Source organism: Chenopodium album, chromosome 25, assembly GCF_948465745.1.
Source record: "Chenopodium album chromosome 25, dcCheAlbu1.1, whole genome shotgun sequence".
Classification (NCBI taxonomy): domain Eukaryota; kingdom Viridiplantae; phylum Streptophyta; class Magnoliopsida; order Caryophyllales; family Amaranthaceae; genus Chenopodium; species Chenopodium album.
Genome location: NC_137858.1, coordinates 17,745,218 through 17,757,265, shown reverse-complemented (window position 1 = coordinate 17,757,265; position 12,048 = coordinate 17,745,218). Strand labels below are relative to the sequence as shown.

Below are 12,048 nucleotides of genomic sequence, written 5' to 3'. Positions count from 1 at the left end.
GCTTAGGTTAGGGTTTTTAGAGAGAGAAACTCTCATTTTCTAGAGAGAGAAAGTGGGGAAAACTTGTTGAAAGCTTGGAATATGAAGAATTGAAGGAAGGAGACTTGAAGATTTAATTATTTCTTGCAATATCAATGAGAATTTCTTACTCTCTCTCGCTTATTTTATTGCTTTAATTACTTATTTTTTCATCTTTTCTAGTTTAATTACTTGTTTATGTTAGATTAGTGTTTGAATTCATGTTCTTAGTTGTTAACTCCCTTAGTTTTGGAATTTATAATGTTTTGTGAGTAGTTTATTTACTTGGGGTGGTTGAAACCATTGATGAATTCACAAATACTTGTTTGCATGTGTTGATTTAGCTAATGTGGGATGTTAATTAGTTGAGCTTAAGTGGTTTCATTGTTAGTTCTTGTAAATGGCCATTGCTAGAACTATTTATCTAAGCTTTCTCAACGAAGGATCGAGAGATGAACTTGAGTTAGCTCCATTATGCTTAATTGACTTGAAATGCCATGAGAATAGGAATTTCCAGTCAAGGGAATGTTTATGTCATCGTGATTATGCTTTAACACTTGCTTTATGCTTTGTAGCCACGAGAGTAGGTTGTATTCATGATTCAAGTAATCCCTCTAGCTTGAGAGAGTAGTTGGGTGCCTTAGATGACTTCCCCTAATTTTATCCCCAAAATGCTATGTTTTGTATGTTAAATTGTAATTTGTGAATGACTTAATTGGTGGATACCTTCCCAAGATCCTTTTTATTATTGTTTGTAGTTTTTTTCTTTATAACTTAAAATCAAAAAAGACTTGACTTAGCTTATCACAAATTGATATTTGTTAGTGCTCCCCTTAGTCCTTGTGGGATCGACCCTTACTAGCCCTTTCTACCCATTAGAGAGACTAAGTTAGGTTTTTATCTTTGGTAGACTCGACGACGGCCTATCAAATTTTGGCGCCGTTGCCGGGGGTTTCGGTTGACATTGGCTAAATATTGATTAGATGAGTCTAGGTCTTTGTACATTTTTTTTTCTTTATTTCTTCTCTTTTTATTATTATTTTTTTAAATTTTATTTTGGGGTTTCTTCTATTGAAATAAATGGCAATTTTTTCCCTTCCCCAATATGAGAATGAAACATTTTTGAGATATTTCCATAGTGTAGGCGTCGCTCGAAGTGCGCCTACGTTAAAGCATGTGGTGAATATGCTTGGCACTCATAGGAAGCGGGAATTGACATATACGATTAGGGACAACGATTAGGGACAAATAAAGTAGGGAGCCGCCAACAAGTTTTTGTGGAACTTGTAAACCGTTCACGGATCATAAAAGGCAACCACGAAAAGGGACAACGAAAGGCAACAACGATTGACCCGTGAAGGTTACACCCCATTCATAATCCATGAGATTACTAACTCCATATGGTTCGGAACCACGAAAGGAGGATCGGGGATGATGGTACGAAGTGAGTCATGGAGTCACATTCGCCCGTATTGGCCTCTACTCGATTCTTATTGTGAAAAGCATTCCTGTGATCTCAAAGGCATATAAACAAAATTCAATTCGCTCCAAACTATTATTATGCTAAATTGGTTTAATATTAATTTAACATATAATTCTATAATATTGTGATCACTTGATTAAATGACAAGATTAAAGGAACCTAAACCGGTTGTCCAAATTATCTTATTAGTCGTGATTTTCAATTACATATTTCCTTTAAACATGCAATATGGTGATCATAATAATAGAAAGAACATTAATATTGGAAGCAATTCAACAATAAATCCAACAATATAAAATCGTTAGAAAAATAATAGAAATAAAAGGAACATGATTCCTTACTTTGATTTTGTTTGCTTGCTACTATAAAAACAATAAACGCGTTAGTAACTTCAAGGAAAATAATTAAACAATAATTAAAATGGAATTAAATTAAATTAAATGAGAATTGATTTGGGGCCAAACCCTCAAACAGTTCTACCTTTCACGCCGTGGTTTAAGGACAGATTCCCGGGTAAAGTACGGACTCCTTGGAGTGCTTAAGGAAGGTATTTTGAAAGAGAGAAAGGTAGGCTAGTGTTTAGGCTAGAGCATAGAAGAGAAAATGAGAGAATTAATTGATGCCCCGTACATCAGAAATGAGGGGTTATTTATAGGAAAAATGTGCTGAGGGAGCACAAGGAACCCTAAAATGACAGAAACCCTAAAACAGTATCCCGTGACACGGCAAAGTGTACCGTGACACGGTAAACTCCACCGTCAGACGGGAGAGAATCCCGTGACACGGTACTTTATTGCGTGACGCGGGATACTTTTAAACAAACGGGGAAGAAAACGTGTTAGGGTTTACGCGGAAGGGACACATACTGTACCCGTGTCACATCAGGTCTCCCGTGACACGGGATTCTTTGCCGTCAGACGGTAAAGGTTTCCCGTGGCGCGGGATTCCTTGCCGTGACACGGGACAGTTTTATCCTTTTTTCCGTCCAAATTCATTTTTAACCCTAATTTCATTCAGCATTTTAGGTGCCGATTGATAATTTCGGGCCATTTTTCTGGTTTATTAAAATCGGGTTAAAATAAGAAAATAAAAGGTTTGGGCCAAAATAAATAATAAACAATAAAAAAAGGTTTGGGCTGAAATTAAAACTATGCTTTTACCAAACACCAAGACTGATCCATGGACTATCCAGAAATACAAATTTAATTAAAGTTTAAGCACTCTCGGGATTAAATACTAAACCCGACCAATAGTGGCGGTGAAAGATTGTTCATCATCGGGTTTGGTTTTGGGGAGACATTTTTAGGTGTCTACAGAAGCCCCCACTTTGACTGAGTTTGTAGAAACATAAGTTTCGAAAACGATAGTCAAAGTAGTCGATAGGGACGGAGAGTGATTTAAGACGTTGTGCGATCCTAAATCACTCTGTATACGCCGATACCTGCAGAAGAATGTTAGTTCCACAGATAAAAGTGTAAAGGGATAGCATACGTATCCGACACCAGTGTATCAGTGACAAATGATGCTTGGTATCTTCCTATGCTTGAAGGAATCCACCGGATGATGTTTCGCTGAAATGCTTTCCATGCCTGAGGAAAGCCGACTGATGAATTTGGTAGCTTTCTATTCTTGAAGAAATCTACCGGATAACATTTTCCATGCTTGAGGAAAATCGACAGATGATTTTGGCGGTTTTCTATGCTTGAAGAAATCCACCGATAATGCTTTCCATGCTTGAGGAAAACCGACAGATAAATACTTTCCATGCTTGAGGAAAGCCGATAGATAAACACTTTCCATGTTTGAGGAAAGTCGATGAATACTTTCCATGCTTGTGGAAAGTCGATGAATGAATACTTTCCATGCTTGAGGAAAGTCTATGAATAATCGCTGACTTCTTCGTGTTGAGAGGTGACAACGACCGACAATTTTCCATGCCTTCAAGTCGACCTTTTGACGTTTGCTAGGGGTAAAATAGTAATTTTGGTCCCCTTTAAATATCAGTTAGAACCTTCGGCGCTTTTTCCGTGAGAAAATAACTGTCCAAAAACCTCGGAAAAATTGTTCAAACTGGTAAAAAATGCCAGGAATATTCGCTGATGGCTTCGAAAAGTGTGCAGAACACGCGTGGGGTCACCGTGCCACATGGCATCATGCCGTGGCACGGGATTCTGCCCCGTCACGCGGCACCAGGTCCCGTGACACGGGGTACCTTCTGGTCAAATTGATGCTTTTGACCCGCAAATTAAAGCGTGCCACTTTAGGAACTGACCGTTACATGATGACGGACCCCGTGGCACGGAGAACGGGGCTTGTAACGGTTATATCTCTTGCTTTAAATTCGAGCGGATGTTTCACCATTTTGCCATTTCTGCTGCTATACTTCTCCATTTTTTTTATTTTCCTTTTTTTTTTCTTCTGCTCCACTCACCGAGGCTCGGCAGAGGTCACCGGCGCTCGTCTAGCATCACCGTGACACATTTCCGGCCACCGTGACACGGCGTCCTTTGTTTGCTTTTTGCGTTGCTGCTGCTGCGTGAGGCTCGTTTCTGTCACTGCCGGCTCTCTGTTGCTGCTGCCGCTGTTATTCGGAGCCACCGCTGCCACAGCCGGAGCTCCGTCGAGACTCAGCTTCACCGTGACACGGGAGCTGCAAACCGTGTCACGGCTGTGTTGACCGTGTCGCGACGGCTGTTGCGGTTTTTCGAGCTTTTGGAGCTCAAACCTCCATCAATTTTGCTCTAATTTTTTGTTACTTCCCTCATTTTCGATTCTCCACAAGGATCTATGTAAGTTTCCTTTTATTTTTGCCTCAAATTTGCTTCAAATGAATAATTTCATGTAAAAACCCTTAAAAATCAATTTGGGGATTTTTGATTTTGAGTTTTTTTTTTATGTTGAAATTTTTGCCATGAATTTACTTGTATGTGTATGCTTTTGTGAGAAATTGGAGACAAAAATTGCATGATTTGGTGGAGAATTGAACAAAACACCATTTTTGAGTACTACTTCTTGTGAAATAATGTCGTTGTTGCTCATGTTATTTCTTTGCACTTGAAATGGTGAAATATTGGTGGTAGATTTTGTAGAATATGCCATGATGTGTTGATCCATTGTTTTTGCGCAATTTCGAAGTATATTTTTGTGTATGTACTATATTGTCATGGAGAACATAGTATCATGCGGCTAGGAGAACTGTAGTATTAGTTTGTCATGGAGAAACTTAATACTAGGAATAATTCTATTATTTTGCTAATTTTTAGCCTTGAGGTAAAAATTTAGCGTATAACAGAAAATGCAACCGGCGATAATTGATAAGCCATAAATAAATAAATAAATAACTTAGGAAATGATGCTAAACCTTTAGATTTTTATTTTTGAAATAGCATGCCTAGACGGCGGGATTGCGATCTTTCCACACGTGGCCGGCGTTAGGCTTTTCGGGAGGACACTCCCACAGTTCCTGAGGGTGCGGAGGACGACGCCCTAGATACCGAGCCGCGCGCTTCTTCGAGTAGGGGTAGATGGGTTCCACCTCCCTGGACACCCGATCAGTTGGTTTTCTGTCGTGAGAACCACGTTTCTCACCGTCCACTTGCCGGCATAGTCGATGGCACGCTTCGCCATCATGGATCTGGAGCTGGAGATTTGATTCTTCGTCTGCATGAGATTATCACGGGGGATCCTGTTACGAATGCCTTGTGGATATCTGCTGGTTTAGTGGACTTCTATTCTGCGGTCGTAGGGTTTCGCAGCCCCCGGGGTTGCGGCCCGACAGTTGTTCGTGCATTGTTGGAGTATTTCTGGGATACTACCAACACTTTTCATTTTTCTTGGGGGGAGATGACAGTGACCCCTTTGGATTTCAGCATGATCACCGGTCTGCGCTTCACCGATCAGGCCGTACGACAGCTTCCTGACCTTAGCTGGGGGGCAGCTGAGGTAGCGGATCTGTTAGGTCTGGTCGTTCAGTATATTAGGACTCGACCGGTATCTCGAGGTGGTCCGAGGAGCGGGCGATCGGAGCTGGCCTCCGTTCTGGCCCAGGGTTTCGACATGGAGGAGACATCTCCTGAGCAGCGAGTGCGGATTTTCATTTTGATTCTGATTTCTATGACTCTTTCTCCTGATAGGAGTTCACGCGCGCTCGTCTGCTATCTTCCTTCTTTAGTCAGGATCAATGAGATAGGATCCCTTAGCTGGGCTAGCATTGGATATGCGGATCTTCTCATGTCGTTGCGTCATGGCTGCAGGCAGCTGAATGACCAGTCCCCGGTGACTGTTTACGGCTTATGGAGAGTTGTAGAGGTAATGACCTTTCCTTTTCTTGTTTTATTCGAATCTGTTTGACTCATGTCCTCAGAGATTACCTTTTCATTGCAGCTTTGGTTCTATGAGTATTTCCCGGGATTGGCCCCTCGTCGACGTCGTGGAGCGGTTCATGACTTCCCTGTTGGAGATAGCTGGCGTGACCGAGGCGAGTCACGAGTGGAGTCTGTCTCTGTGCTGCGCGGGTTGTTACGCCGAGGCACCTCTTCTGTTGGTGTAAGAATTGGTTTTGCAGCTTATCATTCGTTATTTTCAACATCTCATTGCAACTTTTATGGTTTTTCAGGTGGCTATTGACGTCCAGTATCGGCCTTGGGCTAGGATCACTGACCTTCCTGAGGCCCTGCAGCTTTCAGCGCGCCGTACTGTTTTTGTTGGCACTGGTCGTTTTGTTTGGTATCTTGGAGAGCGTGTCATTCGCCAGCACAGTGATGATCGCTTTGTAGTGCCCTTGCCTCCACCAGAGTCGATGTTGGACTCACGCCTGCTCAGGGATTTGATAAACACAGGAGAGCGGTTCACTTTCCCTTGGCAGGGTCTCGTGCACATGGAGGGTGATTACTCGCGGGACGTGCTACCCCTTTTGGCTCCTCCACCCCGTCTTCCCGAGGTATGGTTTCTTTTGAGAATTTTATCACTAGTCTCTGTTTAAATCGTCGAATAACTTGATTATTCGATCGTATTTTCAGACGACTGTTCGCCCTGTGGGGAGGATTGAGGTACCACCTCAGTCTGTCCGTTACCCGGGGCCTATTGGTATTACTGAGGACCACATTGCTGACACGCCAGAGGGTTACAGACAGGCGCAGGAGTCTTTGCCTGACGTGTTTGAGCCGGTAAGCTTTTGATATATTGTTCACCCTTTTTAAGACCTCTTGTTACTGATTTTCCTTTGCTTTGTTCTCAGCCTAACCACCCGGAGATGATGGGATTCATGAAGCTGGTTGACGCCTTGAAGTATTGCATCATCAAGCTTCGGCGTGGCGCGAGTTGTCGAGGCGGTTCTAGTGATGTTCTTGAGGTATATTCACCTTTTTATTTTAACCATTTGTTCTATCTTGCATCATTGACATCTTTGATTACGTGTTTTTCAGGAGCGACGGAGGTCCCGCTCGCGCTCGAGGCATAGAGACTCGGACGAGGGGGAGCCTAGTCATGGCAGACGATTTCCACAGGTTCGTCGTCATTCTCATTCTCAGTGGGAGCCTCCGCTTACTCAGCCGTCTCGTGAGGCTCAGCGGCAGCAGCCTCAGCCTTTCCAGCCGTTTCAGCACTTTCAGGGTCAGTGGCAGCAGCATTCATTTTCACAGCCTTCACAGTCTGAGTTCACTCCAGTCATCACTCCTGTGGATCGGGGCTTATATTCAGCTCCGTTGTCAGGGGGGATACCTTCACCGGTGCCTGGCTTGTTTTCAGTTCCATTGTCTGGGACGATTACTTCACCGACGCTTCCTACTTCATGGAGTCAGTCTACGCCGTTTACCAGCTGGACGGGCCCTGCTTTGACCATGTCTTCTACTGGAGTTATTGGGACTAGTTGGGACACTACTCCTCGTACTCGGATGATGGAGGGACTCTTTGGTTCTCAGCCCCCGTATACTCAGGATACTCAGGCTGGAGATGATACTGATAGTAGTTCTAGAGACTTTTGACGGAGGGTTTATATTTGTACTTTGCTTGATGACACTTGACACTATCTATGTACTATGACTTACTTTGTATATTTTATTCACACTCTATGCTTTTGATTGTATGTTAGTGTGTGCTTGAGACTGATTGTGTGTGACTGTTGTTTATTAACGACGCGAAAAAAAAACCGTTATTTCGTAAGTGGAGGGTACCGACCTTCTCCCAACAGAAAAAAAAACAAAGAAAAGAAAGAATATAAAGGCTAATTTTACAACTTTCCCAGAATAAAAATGGAGCGAGTTTAATAACTTCCCCAAAAATAAAATGAGAAATAAAATGGAGCAAGTTTAACAACTTTCCCAAAAATAAAATAATAAAAAGAGCAAATAAAATAAAACAAAGCAAATAAAAACTTCCCCAAAAATAAAAATAAAAATAAAAATAAAAGGGAGAATTTTATTGGGAATAAAACTCAAAAATATCCGGAAAAATAGGTCAGGGATAAAAAAAATAGAAAGTGCGTGCGCTCCGTGACACGTAATATTGTACCGTGTCACGGTAAAATGTCCCGTGACACGGTAAAAGTTCCCGTGTCACGGTGGGAATTCCCGTGTCACGGTGGTTATTCCCGTGTCACGAGGATAAAATATTGCAGCCGCGTGTTATACGCGTGTAACTTGATAAATTTTCCTCGTTCCGACCCTTTTCGCCTATAAATACGACCCATAATTCATGATATGCATAATTACAAAATACAAAATAATTAGAATTTTATATTTCAATAATAATGTCTCAGAATTTTGATAACATATTGCGTGATTGGTCATATTCTTTAACTGCTGCTGACAAAAGAGAATTGGAGTTGTTTTATGTGAGAGGTTTATTAGCCCTGAGACATGTCGCGATTGAGCATGATTTTCTGAGGGCAGCCTTAGATTACTGGAGTCCAGAAACTCATTGCTTTAAGTTTGATTATGATGAACTCTGCCCTCTGCCAGAGGAATTTGGTGCCATCTTTGGCTTTCCTGCTAGGAATCTTGTTGCCATGCCTACTCTGCGCGAATACTATTACCAAGATTTTGAATGTCATCTGAATTTGAGAGATCCTGATTTGAATAGGATTGTGTGCGGTAATGAAGTAGATCTAGAAAAGCTTGCAAATTTATATTTTAATCGTCATATCTCTGAGTCATATCATGTATACCATAGAAGGGCTTATATTTTTTGCATGTTTAGCAAGCTTTTATTTGCAAACGGTAGGGTAGGACATGCTTGTTTAACGTCTGTGCTTGAACATGTTGAATCTGGAAGATCCCCTATGCCTACTTGCCTTGGAGAAACTTTGCGTGGCCTTGACGAAGCAAAATCTGACCGGAAAGCCATCAGGAAGGGCTCTCTAGTACTGCTGCAGGTAAAGACGGCCTCTGATTAATTCCCGTGACACTTGGCAGACACCGTGTCACGGTAAAGCTCTCCCGTGACACGGTGCAGTCTGCCGTGTCACGGTGGAAAATCTTTTTTTTTTTTTTTAACGGAACTGACTTTTTTTTTTTTTTTTTTTTTTAAAGATTTGGTTGATGGAGCGTTTAGAACTCTTTAAAGCCCCGGACGATATTGAAAAATATGGTCCCAATGATCTAGTCCGAAGGAAGAAAAATTACTCTGCCAACATGTCGTATGATGATTGGAAGGTGTTCTTTGCAAAGAGAGAATTTTCCATTCGATGGGTGGTGCCTTGGTGGAGACTTACTAGGATGGTTGGGACGCATGATACACCGTATTGCCGTATTCCTAGTATATCGAAGTTGACTTTTTATTGTCCTTCCCGAGTGATGCGACAATATGGACTTGAACAAGTAATTCCACGCTATAATGATAGTCCTCGTGAAGTATCATTGCATGAAAGTAATGTTCACAAGTATGAGCTCTATTGGATTGCAAGACCTATGTGGACCGTGTCTGCGAGTGATCAAGCTCCTCCCCCCTTATCTAGTGCATACAAAGCATGGTTGAATCCTCGAAGTAGAAGGGAGAGGTTTGGATCACGTAAATTTGATATGAAGGAACGACTTGGAAGTAAGAAGGCGCCCCCTAAAGATCTTCTTGGTCCGAGAACACAAGGAATTGAGTTTAAAACTCCTATAATGCCTAAGAAAAAGACTTATGTGAAGGGAAAGGGTAAAGAAAAGATGGTTTATAGGGAAAAGCAACCTAAGAACTATAAGAGGGATGAAAGGGGTGAGAGTTCAACAAGGGGTGTGACGGTTCGGGCTACAAGGGACACACTAATGGTGAAGGCCGACTTGGTGGACAAGAAAGATGAAGCTTCGAAAGTGAAGAAGGATTAGGCCAATATTGCTTTGCTGTTATGATTTTAAATTTTTAAATAAGGTGTTTGATGCCAATAATTGTAGTCACATTTATTTCAATAATAGCATATTTATTTTCGCCTTAATTAAAAATTACAATGACTTTTTTTTTTTTTTAATCCGAGTCTAGAAGTCGGACGCAATGGAAGAATAATTGTCGAAAAGCAACAAAAATAACAAAATTTACAACATCGTATTGCCGTGTCACGGAAAAATCTACCGTGTCACGGTTATTCAAAGTGTGTCACGGTAAACTTTGGCATGTCGCGGTTGCAGTTTAAGTGGCGCAGCGTTAATAGTCAAAGAACAGGTCTGCCGTGACGCGTTAGTTTCTGCCGTGACACGGTGAGTTCTGCTGTGTCACGGTGGGTACTGCCGTGTCACGGTAGTTTTTACCGTGGCGCGGTGGCCTCTACCGTGTCACGGTGGATTCTCCTTCGTAATTTAATTGCGTTTTATGCCTTGTGTGCCATATTTAGTCGACCAACAAGGGATTTTTGTTTTTAAAGTGGCCGGGCCCCCTTGAGGGGTTGCCTACGTATCCTTAAAAGGAATCAGGCCAAACGTAGCTCTATTGGGTCATGAACCCATGCAACTAGGCATAAAACTTCTTGAGTTGATCCAAATTGGTTAAGTTGTGGAACCCGTTACCATCCATGTCTACTAGTTGTGCTGCTCCGCCAGACAAAATAGATTTAACAATGTATGGACCTGACCAGTTCGGTCTAAATTTTCCTCTTGGATCAAGCACGTTTTTGCGAAGCGCTTTAAGCACCAAATCACCTTCTTTGATATTCCTAGTGTAGGGAATATTTCAAGCATTATGATAACCCCAAACTTGAACCCCACTGTGATCATACACTAAAGTACGGTGGCGTTCCAAAGGGAAAGACAAAGAGCAAAAAGAGTCGCCAACAAGTTTTAGGAACTTGTAAACCCAAAAGACAATCCAAAAGGACCATCAACTACTCCATAAGGTCTTGAACCAAACAGGGTCCGGGGATGAAGCTACGAATCCAATCTACAAAAGAAAGGACCCGCCCTATAAAATAGGCCTCTACTTTGTTCTGCTCGTATTCATGCGCGCTTTTCGAATAACATACAAACATTATATTGAACCTACCCTGTTTATCTATGTTGGTTGAAATTAATGCACAAATAATACTATTATTGGCGATCACTTGACTTAAAATCACATTAGCCTAAACCAAATTAATAATTATCTTATTAAGCGTGATTTTAAGTACAAATTCCCTTTAAACCTGCATAAAAGGCGTGATCAAGCAATAAGAGCATTCCCATTAGTGAGGAGAATTTTGCTCATGAGCAAAATTCATGAGCAAAATTGCATTATTTGCTTTCCCACCAATGAGCATTACAAAATATGCTCATGAGCATATTGAAATTTGCTCATCCTATGAGCAAAACTGATAGTGAACAGTGATAGCGTGGGGCCCACAGCAAGCACTAAACGTCAATTTTTTTTTTACTTTTCGCACCCTCAAAACGACGAGTTTTGGGGTTTGGTCTGAAAAACCATCCTCCAAAACGCGTCGTTTTGAAGGCAGCAAAGCAAAAAAAAAATTACATTTATCGGCTGACAGGGCGCGTCAGTCCAGCCAATAGAAAGCTGACACGCGTCCCTGTCAGCCTGTTCCTCCAATCAAAAAATTCAACCGTTTAGCAACGGTAATTAAATCAAAACGGTAATTTGGTCGTTTTATAATTATTAAAAAAAAAAAAAAAATTCACCAACGGTTATATTTTTTTTTCCCCTACAAATAGAGATCCATTTTGACATATTTTGGTATAATTTCAAAAATCACAAAAACACCCAATATTACACTTAATCACATTTCTAGTGATATTTATGTTATAATTTCTAATATAAAGTTGAGAAAGGTTATTTTTTTTTTTGGTTTATTATTTTTAATTACAGTTTTTAGTACTTTAATTTTTTTCAAAACGTTATTAATGATATTTTAAGTAGCAATATTTTTTTTTTGTTTAAAAAATCCAAAAAACTCTTTATTATTTTCACTCCCAAGTTTAGTTTGATTCAATTTTCATTTTCTAATATTACTGTTTATTTTTTAGTATAACTACTTTTTTTCTCAACAAAAAAAAAAAAAATTATTTAATTACTTTGGGTAGCACTAGAAATTATTTAAAACGTTATTAACGTTATTCCATTTTAATTTAGGTGTGCCTCTTAAGTAA

The 12,048-nt window shown here is 40.9% G+C and overlaps 1 protein-coding gene across 1 annotated transcript; it reads left to right on the top strand.

The window, feature by feature from the left end:
* On the top strand, positions 1–7,559 carry LOC145615256 (uncharacterized). The gene is made up of 6 exons (XM_081670322.1): positions 1–5,809; positions 5,885–6,046; positions 6,117–6,440; positions 6,520–6,666; positions 6,738–6,851; positions 6,925–7,559. The coding sequence occupies exons 1-6, from the start codon at positions 5,345–5,347 to the stop codon at positions 7,480–7,482; spliced, it is 1,770 nt and encodes a 589-aa protein (XP_081526448.1). The 5' UTR covers positions 1–5,344; the 3' UTR covers positions 7,483–7,559.
* The last annotated feature ends 4,489 nt before the right edge of the window (positions 7,560–12,048 follow it).

Excerpts from the sequence above, each read along its gene's own strand:
- LOC145615256 (XM_081670322.1), top strand. The coding sequence starts at position 5,345 with ATGACAGTGACCCCTTTGGATTTCAGCATGATCACCGGTCTGCGCTTC. Across the intron at positions 6,441-6,519 it reads CTCCACCCCGTCTTCCCGAG|ACGACTGTTCGCCCTGTGGG; the intron begins GTATGGTTTCTT and ends TCGTATTTTCAG. Across the intron at positions 6,667-6,737 it reads TGCCTGACGTGTTTGAGCCG|CCTAACCACCCGGAGATGAT; the intron begins GTAAGCTTTTGA and ends CTTTGTTCTCAG.